At 37.0% G+C, this 20,031-nt stretch overlaps 1 protein-coding gene across 8 annotated transcripts in view; it reads right to left on the bottom strand.

Annotated features, from left to right (window-relative positions):
* evi5b (ecotropic viral integration site 5b) overlaps positions 1 to 20,031 on the bottom strand; it is an 88,796-nt gene that overhangs the window by 20,890 nt on the left and 47,875 nt on the right. For 6 of the 8 annotated variants that reach the window (XM_015601381.3, XM_015601382.3, XM_007233614.4 and 3 more), the window contains 15 exons: positions 19,151 to 19,375; positions 14,511 to 14,585; positions 14,279 to 14,404; positions 13,505 to 13,648; positions 13,126 to 13,215; positions 12,658 to 12,755; positions 12,509 to 12,569; positions 9,934 to 9,987; positions 7,452 to 7,484; positions 6,121 to 6,267; positions 4,047 to 4,178; positions 3,536 to 3,676; positions 2,825 to 2,983; positions 1,544 to 1,690; positions 971 to 1,066 (listed from right to left, as the gene is read on the bottom strand). In XM_015601381.3, the coding sequence (XP_015456867.3) occupies positions 971 to 1,066; positions 1,544 to 1,690; positions 2,825 to 2,983; positions 3,536 to 3,676; positions 4,047 to 4,178; positions 6,121 to 6,267; positions 7,452 to 7,484; positions 9,934 to 9,987; positions 12,509 to 12,569; positions 12,658 to 12,755; positions 13,126 to 13,215; positions 13,505 to 13,648; positions 14,279 to 14,404; positions 14,511 to 14,585; positions 19,151 to 19,375 (1,728 nt within the window). The remainder of the gene's footprint in view (positions 1 to 970; positions 1,067 to 1,543; positions 1,691 to 2,824; positions 2,984 to 3,535; positions 3,677 to 4,046; positions 4,179 to 6,120; positions 6,268 to 7,451; positions 7,485 to 9,933; positions 9,988 to 12,508; positions 12,570 to 12,657; positions 12,756 to 13,125; positions 13,216 to 13,504; positions 13,649 to 14,278; positions 14,405 to 14,510; positions 14,586 to 19,150; positions 19,376 to 20,031) is intronic. The other 2 variants (XM_022685342.2, XM_015601383.3) reach the window with 2 other exon arrangements.

Raw genomic sequence — 20,031 nt, 5'->3', positions numbered from 1 at the left:
CAATTAATTATATTATAATCTTGAAAATCAAATAAAGAATCTGGTTTGATCACTAATCACAAATGATAAATGATTTCTCAGCTCTACACTGCAATCTGCAACCTGGTTTCGTTCTTATACACTGTGCCAAGCCGTTCTGCAGATTCACCAGATCTGGTAAACCATGGCCTTACCCCCACAACCATACCAGCATAAAAACTGCGGCTAACCAAAACCACAGAGCCACCGCGCCACCCTGCAGCAGGATGGCAGCATGTTGCACAGCAGCGCCTCGCAGCAAACACTGACATTTACAGGGCATCAAAGCATGCAGTGTGTGTGTGTGTGTGTGTGTGTACATACACTAAAAAAATGGTGTTATATCTGCAGACACGTGCGCGCATGACACAAAGCCTCACGTCTGACACACAGCAACACTTCACAGAAACGTCTTCAGACAGACATCAGACCAGAATTCTGATTAATATTAATAGCACACACCGCCACCTCACACCCTCAGACTGAGCATAAAATACAGAAACCTCACTATCATTAATCTCCCCAGCACAGAACAAACACAGGACTTATTCATCCAATCTATTCACTCCTCCTGCACAGGAAACACACACAAGCACACACCACTAAATCTTTCCTCTGGTCATTTACAACAAAGTGATTCAACCTCAAAAACTTAGTTCTGTGGTTTATTAAATCTAGTTCTGAGGTGAAAAGTGGGAGTCTGCTGATTCAATACTTAGTTGTAGATGTTTCAGCCGGCACACTGGAGGTCGAGCAGAAAAATTTAAATGAGTCGCGCGCGCGTGAGCACAGACTCAGACACGTGCACAGACACGCACACGCGCACAGACGCTTTACAGCAATCCTGAGGTATTTATATATGTATTTAGACATGACGCATTTGATTACATTTTTTCTTCATCCTTGATGTGTATAATCAGTTTAACATTAGTGCTTGAACTGGGGTTTGTACCTGTATCTCCAGTTCTGAGATTTGCTGCTGAAGCTCCGCCATGGCAGCGATGTTATCAGCCTCTCTCAACCTTACCGCCATTACCTCCTCTTTATTCTGAGAAAGAGAGAAACAAAGAAAGAGAGAAAGAGAGAGAGAGAGAGAGAGAGAGAAAGGGTGAGAGTAAGGGCGAGAGCAAGGGAAGGAGAGAAAGAGAAAAGGTGAGAGGGGTGGTTTAATATTATCTCTTTTTTACAGAAGTTTAAACCCAAACCCACTAGTTCCTCTTTATAGTAATGGATTTGCTGATTATAACTGGAGATACAAGCTTTTACTCAATCACTATCATACAGATGGTGAAAGAGGATGACACTGGAGTGTTAGATGACCTTCTGCACAGATACACACACAAGCACATACACACTCGTACACTAATGTTAACAGAGTTTAGTAGCGGCTAAGGCTAACTCAGAGTCCATTAGTAGATATTTTTGTTGTACTGTGGGCGTAAAATGGTTCCACGGCAGGTCATGTGATGGAACAGGCCTGCAGCGGGCGAGCGAGTGAGGGGGCGAGCGAGTGAGGCGTGCTCACCTTGCACTCGATCTCGGCCTGCTTGCGCTTGATCTCCTGCAGCTCACTGTTCAGAGTCTTGTTCTGGCTGGTGAGGATCTGGACCCGTTCCTGTAGGCTGCGGGCCTCCTGCTCGGCCCGGCGCAGCTGATTACTGTGGATCTGGTTCTGTTCACACACACACAAAGAAAAGAAAAAATAAACAGTCACTCGTACTGTTCCATACATGTTCTTCCTGTAGGCGAAAACTGACCCAACAGCATAACCAGAACCTGAGGAAAGGAACTGTGATTGACGAGCCTAAAGAACCCTGATTAGGTGAGAGTGTCACCTGGGCAGGAACCGTCTCAGTAATGGATTAATTAGAAATAAACGAGAGTAAAATAAATAACCACACAAATCAAAAAGTTCGATATAGGCCACATATTACAGTAATATTTACTGTAGAGAACTAATTATTTTCTACATTTTAGATTAATTTTAAAGAACTATGAAGGAACACATACGCAGTTAGGGGTTTGATTTTCACAAACTTTAGACATAAAAACACAACCCAGCTGATTTGGGACGAGTTGGAGCGTAGAGTGAAGGGACAGCACTTAACAGGTGTTCAACACCTCTAGAACTCCTTTAAGAGAGTTGGAGAACCATTTCAGGCTCTACCCAATAAAGCTAACTGAGAGAATGCCAAGAGTGGGCAAAGCAAAAAACAACAACACAACACAAACACAACAACAAAAAAAAGTTGCAATTAGAGCAAAAAATACCACTTTAAAGAATCTAAAGTATAAAACATTTTGCTTGTTTTTTTGTTTACTTCATAAAGCATAGGCACGCCTTCATAGTTTTGATATCTTACATTCATCTACAAAGCAGACAATAATATAGAATAAGAAATAAAAACATTAAATGAGAATGGGCGTGTAATTATATTTAAATATGTACATTTCAATTCCAAAGTCTAAATACTCTATTTTTTTTAGTGTGTCACCCTGTAAAAATATGAAGAACACAAATAGTCTCCTCTTGGGTAAAAATGGTTAAAGTGAAATAAGACTACTGACGGTGAGCCTTAGCTCAACGTTGACTTTTGTCGCCCCCTACTGGATATACAATGAATTCTGTATTACATCATTATAAAGACGTTCAATCAGTCCATTTCACATTCAGTATTAAAAACACACATCAATTAACCAAATTACTTTAAAAGAACACCCACACACAATTCCGAGGCACAGCACCAATATAGGCCCTCAGTACTTGATTGGAGTGTGTGTGTGTGTGTGTGTTACTAGGTCAGACCTGTGTCTCCAGTTCCAGTAGCTGCTGTCGGGTCTCCCGGAGCTCAGCCTGAGCCTCCGCTTCCCTCAGCCTGACACTCATCAGCTCATCCTGAAGCTCACTGGTTGCATTTTTCCGCGGGCTGTCCTTCCAGCGTCCCGCCGTCCGGGCCAAGTGTTTCTGCAGAGGAGAAAACAGAACACCAGTCAGGATATAAACCGGGTTAAACCGGACCAGCACACACTGCAGCTCTGCTGCTGGGGTTTAAGTTAAAAGCACGTGGAGCGGAGTTGTTTTTGTAATGTGATGGGAATGTAGATAATATTGATAAACATGGTGTAATCTAATGATGACAATATCTAAACAGTTACATATTTTCCTTGAAGCTGTACTCACACACTGTTTGTAACAGTGCAATGCGTGAAATATTGCATTCCCAACTACAGAATCTTGATACAGTAGAATACATAAATAGAATACATCTGAAATGTGTTTCTAAAAAAAGGATTACAATCTTACACTCTGTTTACTGACGCAACTGCCTGGACATCTGCACCAGACAGCTCATTGATTCAGTGTGAAAGCAGTTTCACAAAGCACAACTATACCGGCAGGTCTGGCACACAGAACCTTTCTGGATTTATGCTTGGTAACTTATTAAATGATTCCCACCAGAGAAACAAACTACAGGTGTAAAAAAAAATCTTACAAATTTTCCAATGAAGGGCTTACCTGCCAGTGTTCCTCCAGGTTCCGGACCTGCTGTCTGAGCTCTTTAAGGCCTGTCAGAGCCTCTGCCTCCCTCAGCTTTACACCAATCAGCTCCTCCTGCAGCCGAACCACGTTATTCTCATCTGGCAGAGACGTGTTTCTCTACAACACACACACACACACACACATACACATACATACGAACACACACACAGACAGACACACACCCACACACAATAAACAGTTACAAACACTCCACACACTGCACATACTGTCCTGAAAACAGGTCTGTCATGACCAGTAACAATTAACAATTAACTTTTAAAGCACTGACACTGGAAATGTAAAAATATATATATATAATAAGTATAATAAGTACTACTTATAAACAAAGCCAACATACTGAGTACATTATATTACCATAATAAGTAGTATCGAGGATGGCAAAAATGACCAAATAAGGTTATTTGTAATAAGTTATGAGTAAAATGCAGGGAGGAGGTAAATTAGGCTTTTTGGGATGTGAACTCACCTTCTCCATGTCGAGGATTTTGTCCTGCATCTCTTTGAGAGCACACTGAGACTCCGCCTCCTTTAGCCGGGCCTGGACCAGCTCCCGCTCCAACTGCAGGATGAACTCCTCTGAGTACCGAGGATTACCCTTCTAAACGAACAGAGGGGAAGAGTCAAATATCACACACTGATCTACACTGAAATTTACCCAACAGTATCAGGAATACCCATACACAGTTATTTATATTATAACAGCATAGTAATGCATTTACATCTTTTACACTTTATAATTAAGAAATTCTGACAACAGAATTATTATATAAACATAGGTCTCAACTAATTTTTTTATGGCACCATTATTAATTTTTACACAATTGTAAATTCAATCCATTATTATTTACAGAATTCTTGTAAATAATTATTATTATTGTTTTTTTTAATAATGTAAATTAATAATAAGTTGAAACTTTATTTGTTTATAATGTTTATTATTGTTGTAAGTGTTGGTAACTGTGACTAACAGTAAACAAAGATTTGTACACAAATAATAATTACTTTAAATAAAACAGGTTATAAACAAAGTCAACATCCCGCCTAATTCACATTAACAAAAAAACTCATGCTTATTCTTATTCTTATTATTATATACCGGTAAGTAATTTTCATGTAATGTACAATACACTGATAACCGCAATTCTGACAAGGCAGCCATTACAAAATGCTCTAAAAATATGAACTATAATATTAACAATAATTAAATAATAAATGCAGACACATTCAGACACACCCAAAAAAAAGTTGAGAAAAAAATCTCCATAAATATGCAATGAGATCTCAGAAACAGCATTATGTAAATCAGCTCTTTACTGGCAACACACAAAACATTAACTGGTGTCAGAACAAGTGTATGAATAAATAATAAATATAATTCTGCCTTTTAGCTCACGGCACGACTGTGTGTGTCTCGAACATCACTCCCAGCATTATGCACCACCTCATTTACATATTCATGAGGTTTTTTAGTACTACCTAGCATGCAAATGACTCCTTCCCTACACAACCTTCTGCTCCACAGGTCAGCCATGCATGTGAACAGAATCTCAACATTACAGAATCATTATGCAAACAATGCTGAACTGTCTAACCATCTCCTCTTATACAGTACCAGTCAAAAGTTTAGACACCTCTTTTTCCATTCAATGTGTTTTCTTTCTTTTTATTAGTATTTACATTGGTAATATAATTTTTAAGACCAAAAATAAAGCTATCAGACATGATGATTTATTTTGTAAAGAAAAAAATGTAGACAAACCAGAATATGTTTTATATGTTTTTAGATTCTTGCCACATTTATCATTGAGGATAGATCTGCACACTCTTGGTATAAAAATCTCAGTCTTCATGAGGTAGAGTCACCTGGAATAGTTTTCTCAGCGTCCTGAAGGAGTTCCTGGAGGTGCTGAACAAGAGTTGCTGCTTTTCCTTCACGCTGTGAAGCTCCAGCTCATCCCAAATCCCAAACCACCATCTCAGATGATCAGAGTTACATCAGGGGATTGTGGAGGATACTTTTTTTGTTTGTTTGTTTACTACATAATTCCATATGTGTCTATAAATTGTTTTATGATTTTTATTATTCATTTAAAATGTAGAAAATAAATTAAATAAAGAAAGAAAGAAAGAAAAATGAAAAAAAGAAAAATGTTTGTCTGAACTTTTGACTGGTACTGTATGTGTACTCCCCTATCTCTCCACAACACACACACACACACACACCACCTTATCCACTCCTCAATCATTCATTCATTATTATTATTATTTTGATTAATATTGTGTTTCTGTATCTGTCTGTCTCTGTAAAAAAAGAAAAGTTGTCCTCTAAAGATGTGGGGGTGGTAAAAGCCAAAAAAAAAATAAAAAAAAATAAAGCCCAACACAGCACTGACTATGGGCTGCCAGTTAATGCTGTAAGGATCCCCTGGTGTGTAAAATGCAACAGAAAACCACTCGAAAATGTTGCATCTCATTTTCTGGTATCAGCCGAATCGGAGCAGTCCTCCTGTCCGGTAGGGGGCGTGGTGTTCGGTCCTTACCGCAGACTGCTGGAGCTGAAGTTGCAGGATGGTGCTTTGGGCCTGTTCCAGCTTGGCACTGACCTCCTCGCTTTGCTGTTTGACTGTGGCCAGCTCCCGTTTAACCAGGTAATTCTCCTCCGCCTCCTGCGCTCGCGTCACCTGACCCTAACCCAACCAATCACGGACAAGAGGCGGGATGAACCAGGGGAGGGGCGATGTGGGGGCAGTAGATGGAGATACGGGAAGAGATGCATGCTACATGTGGAAGGCCGGGAACGTCAACATGCTGTTAGCAGCTCTGTTTATTTGGGTGCTTTATTTGGTTAGAAAATGTTCACTTGAATTTACAGAATTATGTTTTATATAATTATTATTTTATATTAATATAAAATAAGGCCATGCGATCATTAGTGCAAGTGGGCTACGATAATTATTAAACATAAAAAAATAAATAAATAAATGTATCAAAATAAATAAATTAATTAAGTAAATGCATAACGAGTAGGTCTTAATTGGTTAATATTAGGAATTTAATGAAAGTATAGTTTTATATCTGATGCATGCAAAGCAAGAAGAATACTGGTTAGCAGTTTACAAGGAAAATGAACAGATTTCTGCTTATTTGGACAAAACTAACAGTTAATTTGGTAGATCTGGTATCATGCAACAGGTATAATTCTCACAAAGCATGACAAACATTCTAAAACCTGATATTTTCTCATTACTCCAAGGCAAAGTGTATAAATATATTAGTAAGGTTTTAAAAACAATATTAATTTATTATTTTATCTTGGAATCACGCTGGTGGTCCAACGAATATAACATGGACTGCTAACAACATGGACTGTTAACTTTTAGAAAACTTGTAGTGACATTGTTCTATTCAGATCTGCAACGCTCTGATAATCTGATCACACTCAGGTCTGTTGGTGGAATGGATGGATGCCAGTGTTTCAGGGGGAGCTTGTGTCTATGCCTCTCCCACTAACAGCTTCAGACCAGCTGTCTATTACAGCCATTAACCATCATTACTTTCAATATTCTGCCCACTTCTACTGTGATTTCATCAGTACTTAATCAGAACAACAGTCTTATTTTATAGTACAATGAGTTCATAATAATGTATAAGTAGTTATACATTATTATAAGTAATGAACTGCAGGAACAAACTAAATTACCTGAATATTGCTTTTCCACATAATTATTACCCTCCAGTATATTTGGACAGGGTTTAAAGTTTGTGAGAATAACCAGTTTGCACTATTTGGATCATTAATTAACCAAATAAGCAGAAAAAAGGCTTAAAAAAGTGAAATCAGCAGTGGGGAAAGAAGAGTGAGGGATTATACCTGGATCAATCTATCTGCCAGGGAAGCACTTTCCTACAAACACAGAGAATCCATACAGAGAGAATAAAGAGAAACCAGAGGATATTACATTTCACGCAAAAACAACAAGAGAGATTTCTAATAGAAAACTGTTATTTTTCTGCCCCATATTCAGTAATATAGTGTATAATATACACTACATTTAATGAATTTTTGGTTTTATTTATTTAGAATATAAATGGGAATTAATATATTACAAATCCAATGTTTGATTTTTTTTTTTTTTATTTGCTTTTTTATAGGAATATCTAAATGTATTATGCAACAAGATTTATTAGTGCATACATTCATTTTCAATTTTAATATCTAAATATTCTTACTGTGATTACTACAGAAAATGGTAACTTTATTATCATGATATTTTGACAGGTCTGCTAAGAATTAAATATATGCAATAAAATTATTGATTAAAAATTGTTGAATGGGTTGGGACAGAAAAACAACCAGAGTTTGGAATGTGGGTGTGGTGATTGTGGATATGGTCATTGTGGGTGTGGGTGAGTGACAGCATGACAGATGTGATGAAGCTGAACAGCACCCTCCATGAGGCAAAGCACAGAAGAGTCGGCGACAGTGAGAAAAGAGCAGGAAAGGATCAGCAGCTGATCTCCATAGATATTTATATATTTATCTATCTATGGGCTGTTCCTACATGAATACTGTAAGTTAAGGGGGCGGAGCATGCTCTTTTACAACAACGATGACTGAACAAAAGATTTGGTTAAACGGGGAAATCTGACGTTATTAGGCTCATGCAGGAAGTTAGGTGGGGGCGGAGTCTTGGTGGCGTGGTGGATGAGGCGACATTTCCTCCTTCGTCAAGGCGAACTTGCGTCATGCCCATTAACTCAAGCATGTACCGAGCGGTCAGAGTCCCAGCATGCAATGCTGCTGCAGTTGTACCTGCCTGCATGCTGCATTGTGTGTGTGACAGACTGCAGCTCATTCATAACCAGCCAGGCTCCCTGTGTTAGTGATCCAAGGGGGTGGAGCCTGTCACACCAGACACTGTCAGCTGGCATTAACTTACCTGTTCCACAAACACACAGTTCACACATGCAACACGAGTCCCGCAGCCTCAGTTCTCAGTTCTGTACTGATGCCCTGGTTAGTGAGTGTGTAGTGTGTAGTACCAATTTAAAAGACTTACACACCCTTCTCATTCAGGTTTTCCTTTTCCTACATTTTAGATTAATACTGAACAAGAAACATTCAACTGGGCATTTAAACTTCCAAAAATACAATTAAGGCTATGCAGTAAATTGTATTTTTGTGATAATTGCTAGGAATGGACAATAATTAATTATTAAAATATATTGCATTAGAACATTTTTCAATAATGGTAATATGATGGTTTTTTTGTCTGATTCTCTGTCCTGCTACCAGATTTCTGTAAAACTGCTTTGGGGCAACATCAGTTGTAAAAAAGCTTATTATAATTAAATCTTCTCCAGTATTTAAGTATATACAAATAGCAGCATCTGTCACTTGCTGATCTTCATTACAGAGCACATAACAAACTAGCAAATACACTTTTAAGAGATTTGTAGGTACAGACATTCATTGTGAGCATTCTTGGCAGATTAAGTGTGTTTTATATTGTTTATAATGATATCAGAATTATATTGTTTAGACCAATGAAATTGGAATTATATTGTTTAGACAAATGAAAAGTCATCAAGGACAGCCTATTAATGTAAAGGACAATATAAATTTTGTCCAAAAATAGCGTTTTAATTAACTGTGCTTATTGTATAGTATATGGACTTGTACATGTCCCATTTTGTCTGACCTTAATATTGCATTATATTTTTCTTAGCGAGTAGAGCAAATTAACTTAAAAGGCCAGAATGTTAACTTTTTTTTAAACAACAATTCAATTTGTATTTATTCCTATTATTAAAATTGTTTATTTTTCAAATTAGAATTTTTAAAATCTGATCAAAAAGATTACTCTATAAAACTATTTGATTGTGTTATAATGCTATTTAATTATCATTATTTTTGTGGTAATATATATTCTTTAAATGAAGATAACATTTACTGCAATTCTTTTTGGGACAACATATCGACCAAACAAAAATAGTTATAGTCACAGGCCTAATGAAAGCAAACTCAGACTGCATTTCCCTGTTTAGGGTGAGGCAGTGTGATGTAGAGCTTTACTGTTAATTACATAATTCCATGTTTTCTTTATAGTTCTGATTTTTCATTATTAATCTACAATCTAGAAATTATTAAACAAGCAAAAAACTGAATAAAAAGTGTGTCCAAACTTTTGATTGGTACTGTATGTTATGGATAGTGTAGATGTACAGCCATGTTAGTAAACTGTTTGAACTCTCTCTGAGTCATGAATCAGCACGAGATGGAATAATGTGGAATGATGGATCTGATCTGTATGAAATGGTTTGAGGGGCGGAGCTCAACATCTGCCACTCACTTTCTCCAGCGTATCGATCCTCTGTTTTAGCAGCCTGTTCTCTGTGCGAAGTCTCTGCAAACACAACATTATATCAGAGAGCAATAAAGAGAGTGTTTATAAAAGATATTAATAAATTAAAAAAAATAATAATAAAAATAAATAATAAATAATAAAAATATTAATTCAGAATTATTACTATACGTTATTACCATACCGGTCAAATTTTGAAATTAAAAATAAGGGAAATTTCCCGCAGCCCGCTTTGAGCCGTCCCACAACCCCAACCGAGGTTCAGTATCCCTTACATTTTAAGACAGGTTTACAAGAAATAAAAAAACTACCTGTGAAGCACTTACACACTACAGTTAGATTATCAGAATCTGATAGGTCTACCTTTGTTGACACTGAAATGTTGTGGGAAATTCCTACATATGTAATTCTTATAATACAGCCTAAACAAAATCCTTTTTTAGATATTTACATGAAATCTTCACTTTTTTTTGACAGGAATGCACTCTTTTAAATGATATATATATTTTTATTTAATGGATTTAAAATTGAACAAAGGGTGCACAAATTCTGCAAAATGAAAAAAGTGACCTAAAATAGAATCATGATCTTTTACAAAAAGGACATGGATCAGATATATTCCATCCGTAAATATTAGTCCTAAGAGGCCCACACAATTAATAATATTTAATTATTACTTCTTTCTTTTGATCAGTCCACTCCTGATCAGTTCAGGTAATTTCTCCAGCTCAACCACCTCTTCTATCCCTTCTAAATAATAAATTACACCACAATACTTGAGATTTAAACAAATTCTAACAAACCCTAAAACTAGCCCTAAAATATTAAAATAAATTAATTTCTCAACATTCACAACACATATATAAAAATTAACTAACGTTTCTTTTGCAACATTCCTCTTTATGCTTTTCTCAAACTTGCTTAAACATTGTCACACTATTGACTAAGTTGCTGTATAGTTGCTCAAAACATATATACAATTTATTTATTTATTTATTTTTTGGATTTGCCTGGAATCCCTCTATTTACTCAGGACATGATGTTTTACTGTGAACTACAAATGAACAGAAGTCAAAGTAGATCAGTGTTTTTCAACCCTGTTCCTGCATATTCTACTGCATATTCCCACTGTTCTGTATATTCTAGAGCTTTCTCTGTTTAAAGGCACTTAATAAAGTAATGTTAAGTGGTGGTATGATGTGTCTAATACACTGCTGATATACATAATTAATGAATTATGATCATTAGGGGGCTAAGTGATTTTAACGGGTAACCACGATTGTTTAAGAGATACACAGCGGTCAGTGGCCTGTCGCCTCAATAATCTTGTTTTTTAAATGTATATTTTATATAAATATATATTTATATCAGAAATTTACATGAAAATACTAATACGGGATGAAAGCGGGAAAGAGGAGTAAAATACGGAAGTTTCCCGGCCAAAACGGGAGACTTGACAGGTATGAATTATTACACAATGAATTTTGGGTCAAATACAGGAATAGAAAATTATCTAAAATAACAGACTCGCTCTGGTAAGGTTAGGGCCAGTGTTAGATGCTTTCTTAAAACAGAACAAATAAACAACCTGGATTTTTATATTTATATTTTTCTTATATTTTCTTATATTTTCAGATCTATTTTCATACATAATGCACCTTATAATCTGGTGTGCCTTAAGTAACACTAGTAAGGTGCCTACATCGAAGTGAGCAAGGGTGTTGCCATGTTTCCCTTCTAATGGAAAACAAAAATGTAATTCTTAAAAAACAAACAAACAAACAAAACAAACAAAAAAAACAAACAAATTTGACCATCAAATGAGCGCTGGATGTAAATCTACACAGATTTCTCTCCAGAAAAACGTTAATTTGGGTAAGTAAAGCTCTTTACAGTAAACTTAGATTTAAGAGTCCATTAATACTCACCACTGCTGTGAACTAATGCTGCTGCACTCAGCCTTTGTGCTGGAGAAACTAAAATTCCTCTATTACGCTGTACTTCAGCGGAGTGGTTTTACTGCTCCTTAATACCTCACTGGTAGAATTCCTACATGAGGTGCACTGGATTATAAGATCCAAGATTTGGGAAAAATAAAGGATTTTAGGTGTGGCTTAAAGTCCTAAAAATACGGTAAATGGGGAGTGATTGCAGTTCTGGTGTAGGATTTTGGATGCAGTGTTTGTTGATTGTTAACATGCTTTCTAAAGGGAATCTGCTGTGCCTGATAATATACATTACAGTAAGTAAATAAATTAATATCCTTATAGGGGTAAAAACATTGGGATTTTCATAATTTACATTAATTTACAAACAAAGGTAAAATCATACTGTTTTAAGCATACTTTATAATTATACTAATTAAGCAATTTTATATATCTAAAACAGGTACTTTATTGGTAGAAATAAATATATAATAAGATTAATTAGCGCTTATTTACTGGTTATAATGAAATGCTCACACAAGGTTAAAATGAGCTTTTTAACAATTTATTCTAAAACATCACTGATGGTATTTGAAATAGTGTGGACTCTTTTATACACAAATATCTTAAAGCCTCACCTTTATCTCCACTTGTTCCTCCATCTCCTTGGTTTTTATAGTAGTGTATTCCTTCTCCAACCTGTACAGACAAATGCAGCACATTCACACATACTCTAATAAACCAGATTCATATTTAGTTACAATGTGTTTTCAGAATAAATACCCACTTTTTCATCTTCTTGGCGTTGTATTTGACTTGGTACGCCACCTGAATAACTTTGTCTGGTCCACTGTCCAACTGGTGAGGGACGACCTTTTGAAAGTACTGGAGAAAAGCGTAATTTAAGCACTTTATTGTCCACCTGCATCTTCTTTCTACCTCATATGTATGTGCATTTGCAATTGATAACTGCATTTAATTCATTTAATCGGCTTGTATGTGTACCTGGCTTCATAATAGTCAAGAGAAATATAATAGCTTATATTTAAAAAATGTTTGATGTATTTATTAAACTGACGAACAGAAAGTTTAGGTGACACCTTTTTAATAATCTGAAAAAGTCAGGCGTGTTTCTGCCTCCACATGTCAGTTAATATTGTTTGTCTTTAAACAATTCTGTACAGTGAGCTTGGAAAAATAGCTGAACATGACTGTTATTCAAAATAATTTTTAATATAAGTTCAAAAACAGGAACCTGTAACATTCCCTCCATGTCCAACTGGATAAGATCTGCCTGATTCATCTGAAGAATAGCCAGACCGACCCGAAAAACGATCTCCAAACCCTGTAATCAGACCAGCACAACGTGTCCAATCAAGCCTCAGCAGTGCACACACTCTGCCACCAGAGGGCGCTCACTGCTTACATTCTGACAGTGACATCAGTCAAATTATCACTTAATGCAGCACAGACTGAATAAAATGATAATGTAAACATTTTTATATTATAAAATAAATAGCAGTGTGATACACTGATTATCGAATTGTGTATTTATTATCATCTTGAGCTATAATAAAGGCCTGTAACAGAAGTTATTGGTTGTCATCTGCATACAGTAGGCCGAGTTTTCTCACCTCACACATGAAGATGTCGAAGATGCGTGTGGCGACGGGTAGAGGGAAGGAGGTGAGGAATATGGTGAGGAACCAGGAGGAGGCGTACATGGAGGTGTGGAAACTCTGAGCCTGAAAGTGCATGTGCAGCTCGGGTAACTGCTCCTGAGGGGGACAAATATAAATATAAAAACAACAAGAAGAATTAGAGTGAGAGGGAGAGAGAGAGAGAGACAGAAAGAGAAAGAGAGAGAAAAAAGAGAGAAAGAGAAAAGGGAGACAGAGTGAGAAAACTAAGAGAGAAAGAGAGACACAAACTCCAAAGAAATAATATATTTCAGTGTATTTTTGCAATAATAAAATTCTAGAGATATGACCAAACATACATTAATTTTATTAATAATTCAGTAGAAGCAATAAAGTCGATTAACTTTTGTCTATAAACTGCAAAAAAAACAATTATCCAAGAACACCCTAAACCTTCACAGTAAATAGGGAAAGAAATACAAAAAACACACTGCTTTCAGTGTAAAAGCTATTAAAGTAATAAACTACTTTAATAATAATTAAAGTAATAATCACGCTTTCAGTTTATTATTCGTTTATACAATTATACTCCTCTATACAGTGTTATTTAGTATAAAGCATGTTCATGATGTGGATCTAAGCATTAATGCACTTATTCTGTAATTATAAAACCAATCAACTTTTTATTTTAAAAATAACAGGATCCTTTCAAATCTCTTCTTGGTCTCAGATCTGTACACACTGGTCTCAAACATGTACAGCACTTACCTGAATCATACATTCAAATTGGTACATGCAGAGGCCCAGTTCAGCCATACTGGGTTTAAAAAGTTCTCTCAGACGATAATCCTGCATCAGCTTCACAAACACGCAGAACGCTTCCTCCTCCGGCATCTGACCACGAACACACACACACAGTAAAGTATAAGTAATAATTACTTATAAAAGCACCTCACTGGGCCTATATAAACACAGTTTACGTTCTGTACTACACAGTTACCTGCATGAGCAGCAGCCCAACGATGAAGGCGCTCCCTTGGCAGTATCCCACCTCCCGGTCCACCAGCGAGTACGCCTGTAATAACAGAAAATGGTCTGTAGTGAGTAAGAGATTAACTCAGGGACTTTCAGGTAAAGGTAAACCTGCAGAGTCTTATTCTTTCGACCGCTCACTCAGCTGTGGATTCACTGCTGAACCATAAACTTCTTGTAGTTAAAGGACAAGTTCACTTAATTTTATGATCATATAAGTCCTAGTAAGTAGTAAGTTAGTAATCAATCAACAAAAAACTTTTATTTTGTTGCAGTAGTTTATTTTTAAAAATGAATACATTATTTCTTTTGTGTGTTTTGTCACATTGTCAAGAATATCTTTTTACAAAATACCCCGAAATATTGTGATATTATTTTAGGGCCAATTTAGCCACCTCCAGTCCCAGCATAAAACTGCTGTGGAACAAAACTCCTTCAGGAAATTGTATGTTGCAGTGTTTGCTTGTTTACAGGGTGTTCTGAATCCCTGCAGCAGTCCTGAGACGTGATCCACGTTCCATTTATTAAAGTCTGATTTAATTAAGCCCTTTTACTGTTTGAGGAAACTCCAACTCTATTGGTCAGCATTTCAACTTAACTTAAGAAATTCGTTCTGATGACTCAGCTAATGTCCGTCTGTCATAAATCAGCAGGATTTAAAAGGAACTTACACAGGAACTGAGCACGACACGATCAGCAAACCAGCAGACTTTAACAAACACTCCACCATGCACAATCCACTATCCAAAACCACTACATAATTATGCAGACACCACTAAACTACAGAAAACAGGACTCATTAACACTAAAACAACTGAACCAATGAACCACTAAACTACTGAACAACTGAACTTCTGAACCACTAAACCTTTAAAACAACAAATTGCTCAACACTAAATCACAAAAAAACACTGAACAAAGACACCAAACCACTCAACAACTGAACCAATGATTCATTTATACCAAACACACAACAAACCAATGAACCACTAAACTAATGAACCACTAATCCCATCAACACAGAACCACTTAACATTTTACACTAAACTACACCAAACTAGTGTTTGACCAATAGATCTGCTTATTGGAATTTTTTAAAAATAGTCATCAGCAGATATCTGCTAGAACAAGGCTGATTATTTAATGAATGCATTCAGGCAGCGCTCAGGGCACCCCTGTGAGTTGTGCTGTTGCTGCGGAGAGCCGCTAGAGCTCCCCCTAGTGTCCATCCCACTATTCTATCCACACACAGCAGAGGAGCTGGACTGCTTCAGTAAACAAAAAGCTGCCAGTAAATATAGCGTTAACATTTATATTACATTACATGTTCATCTGGTAAATACAAAAGTACTAGCATGATTTGAAGGCATTATTATTGCAGATGTTGTAATGAATCAGGTATAAACTATGGAAACCTCACTAAATGTGTGTTGTGGCTGAAATGTTTAAATTAGGGATGCACCGATACACATATTTTCACTTCCGATCCGATTCCGATAACTAAATTTGGATATCTGCCGATACCGATACTATTCCGATACCTCTGGTGACACTCTTGCTCTTTGAAATTATACCAGCCACTTGATGATAGACCATAGTATATTGAAACTGGAAGCACTTAAGTAGAAGTTGCACTAAACCTCAAAAAATAGCCCTTACATTTATGAGGACATACATTATCATCACCATTACTGTTAATAAACTACAATCAAGCAGGATTTCAAGTTGGCCTTCAATAATAAGGCTGTTTTTGTGTGGTCTACTCCTATACATACAGAAAACCGCAGTGTCTCTTTAACAGAGCGCTTTCTGCAGAGTGGGAAGTCTCTGAGAGAGAGTATCTGTGTTCAAGCAGTCCCCCCACTGTAAACATGCGCTCCGACGCGCTCTTTTAGCTATAATTCAGTAACCGTACATCCTACAGTAAAACGGAGAAGCCAGACGGTTCGAATGGTGTATAACCGCATTTGATCCAGTACGATAAACGCAAATATGAAAATTTCGCCCTAAATGTTTATTTTCTGAAAGGGGATACTGCTAAATAGGCTAAATAACTGGCAAGCAGAGATTCTAAGCTTTAAATGTTAGGAATAGGTTAACAATTGATTTAGGAGGATTTAATTTCGATTAAATTGCAAAAAAATGCCTCACCTGTCCTTGTATCGAGCGTCCACTAAAGTGGCAACAGCATAGAGTGGCTCACTTTCGATGTCGCTGAAACGCCGGTTCACAGCTTGGAGGAGCGTAGTTTTCATTGTTTTGATGCCGGTACTTGTGTTCTCAGCGAGCAGGCGTTGTAAAACTGTGATGGCTGGAATTACTTCGGCTGCAGTGGAGGTCGCAGAGCTGATTTTCCTGGTTAATTCCTCGAAGGGCTCCAGTACAGCCGCTGTTTTTTCAAGCAAAGCCCAGTCGTTGGCTGACAGTGTTGCTGGTAAGTTGTGGTCGGCAGCATAGGCACAGAGTGGTATGCTAAAGGTACGCCTGCTAGCTTGTTGCAAACTATGGCATGGAATTCTTGAACGGAGGCGTGTTTGTGCATTACTCTGATCATTGAGATGACCCGTTTAGGAAATCCATTCCAGATCTTGCAGTAGCAAAGCAGCATACCAGGAACCGTGCGCGGGGAATCTTTTCAGCAGAATGTGTGGATCGGAATCTTAACAGGGTGGATCGGAAATTTCCGATACGTGAATTAGGTTGATATCGGAACCCGATACCGATACTGGATCGGATCGGCCCCATCCCTAGTTTAAATAGTGTGTAATTGTGTAAGTCCATGCTGCATCTGGATGGAAACATCAGGATGCTGTGGAGTAATATTGCATGGTATTGTAAAATTAACAGTTTAACTAGTATAATTATTTGGAACCAGCTAAACCATGGAAGTTATACTATATCCAACTGATTACTTTACTGTGGGCTGTTCTAATTAAATTCTATTCTTATTGTAATATTTATTATCACAGATGACAGACACACTCCCCTGAACATCATCAGGATGTACTTTTCAGAGGATGCGGTGGAAGCTGTAATGTACGATAATATTGTTGTACTTTTATTAGTCAGTTTTTTACCCATATTATGTGTTTGTTTCAAATAAACGCTAAAAGAAATTCCATTCCATTGACTCTTTTCTTATTACGGTGTGTCTTAATATTCAATGTTTGAGCGATTAGAAATTAGTGCAGTCATAGTGTTATTTCAGATTGCTAGACAGAGACACTATAGACATTAACAGTGCTAAAGAATTTAATTTAAATTCAGCAATTTTGTGTCTCATTGTTGTTGTTATGAATTAAATGGAAAAAAAATCTTATCAAATATTTGCCTTACTTATTGGACCTCAGCCAATTGTGCTCTCTATATATCGGTGTCAGCAATTAAAAACAATATTGAATAATAACTTTATTAACCCTCTGAACCCCAGCCTATTTTGGTTTGGGTTTTTTTTCTAGGTTTTGTAAGTTTCCCTTTCCCTTGTTAATACACAGTTATATGCTATTTTTCATTATACCAGAAGACATTGAGCTGCTTAAAAATCATCATCTTCATTTGAGATGTAAATGCTTCCAGAATTTGTAAATCTTCATGGAATTGATCATGTTTTGATCAAATATTATTATATTTTTTTTACTTCTTTTTGAATGTACAAACTTCAAATCAATTAAAATAAGAGTTTCAGTAACTTTTCATTAATAGTTAGATTAGAGTAAATATTAGTTGAAAGTAGTGCTGGGCGGTATCCCGGTTCATACGGTATATCGTAGGGCAGTTTTCAACCGGTATGCATTTGTCACATACCGCCATATTGCTGTTCCCAGCTGTGCGACAACTATAGCCCTGTTTAAATATATACTTACTGTAGCCTGAAAGTCTATTCTTTAGGTGCACTTCACAATAGATTTCTCAAAAACACTTTAGTTCCCTGTTTGTCACAATGTATGAATCATGTTTGTGTGTTGAGTAAGTTGTATACACAAAGCACGATTTTTTTCGCAATTTGCGTCAATGGGGTTCTAAGGGCTAAACTACAAAGAATAACTGAACAAGCGCCCAATAAACAACTGAATAATTAAACCCATTAACCACTAAACTACTAAAACACTGAATCCTTCAACCATTAAACCAACGACCTACTGAACCGCTTAAACAGTGAACCACTGATTCACTACACACTGGACAAATAGACCACTCACAGAACCAATGAACAATGAACTTAACCACTGAACACTTAACAAGTGATTCTTTAAACACTGAACTACTAAAATCCTAAACAAACATCAATTGAAACAATAAATCAATAAGATACTGAAATACTCAGCCTATGAATCACTGTCCCAAAGCACAACTGAACTGATTAACAATGAACAGCTCAAAAACTGAAGCACTGATTTCAACACTACGTGCTGGACAAATGACTCACTGAACCACTGTACAATGAACACTGATTGGCTAATTATTGAAAAACTAAACCACTAAACCAATACACCACTAAATCAGTTATAGAGAACACACCACACTGGACCAATAAAGCAATTAATAGTGAACCACTAAACAACGGAACTGCACCTGTGATGTCTTCATCAGGTTTCAACACAATCTTACCTTCATGACATTGAACAGAACCTCCTGGCCCAGACTGTCCTTCTCCTTGAAGAACTCGTGCTCAGGGTAGGTCCGAGCAATGTCTCGCCGGATTAGCTTCTCGCAGGGGGACGTCATCTTCAGCAGCTCTGAGTACTGATCCTTTATGGGCAGGTTCTGGGCGCTACACAGCAGCTGCCACACAATTGCCCGAAAGTGATGCGGGATGCCTTTCCTGACCAGTTCCTGTAGAGAAAAAGGTCCATATACTGAGGAAACATGCTTTAAGGCATTTACAATGACATGCAAAAAGTCATGGGACACAGAGTACTAGTTCCTATCTCGTGATATGTGGCATGTCAGTGTACCCTAACATATTGGGGATAAACAGATTAATTTCTCCTTGTTTCCTCAAATGACTGGAAATTCATATTCTAGCTGCTGCCTGTGGATATTTACCCAGAATTCTGCGTGTGTATACCTCAGTAATCATAATGCTATTTTATGCTGCTAAATATAGCCTGGCTAACACATCCTCAGCAGAGCCCAGAGCTGTTGTGATACTCCTAACAAGACCATAGTAAACGGGTTGATCTGCGGAACGGAACCCCACACAGTCTACAGACCTACAGCTGGCCATTCCAGAGAGGGGCCAGGGCCAGAGTACACCCACACGCAAACAGCAGATACCCCTCAGTGATGAGAGACAACAGGCTTTTGTTAAGAACAAGCTGAGGCAGATTTTAGATACGAGATCTTTGTAAAAGCGCACAAAGATCAACAAAGATGTCTCTATGTCCAGAAGAGATTAGCTTTACATCTGTATATAAATAAGGGTTAATCTACAGTTACAATAGATAAAGAATCACCAGCACCAAAATCTGTTGTACCCATACTGCTGC

Source organism: Astyanax mexicanus, chromosome 5 (genome assembly GCF_023375975.1).
Source record: "Astyanax mexicanus isolate ESR-SI-001 chromosome 5, AstMex3_surface, whole genome shotgun sequence".
Classification (NCBI taxonomy): domain Eukaryota; kingdom Metazoa; phylum Chordata; class Actinopteri; order Characiformes; family Acestrorhamphidae; genus Astyanax; species Astyanax mexicanus.
The sequence above is the reverse complement of the archived record's forward strand: the minus strand, read 5'-3'. Positions and strand labels throughout refer to the sequence as shown.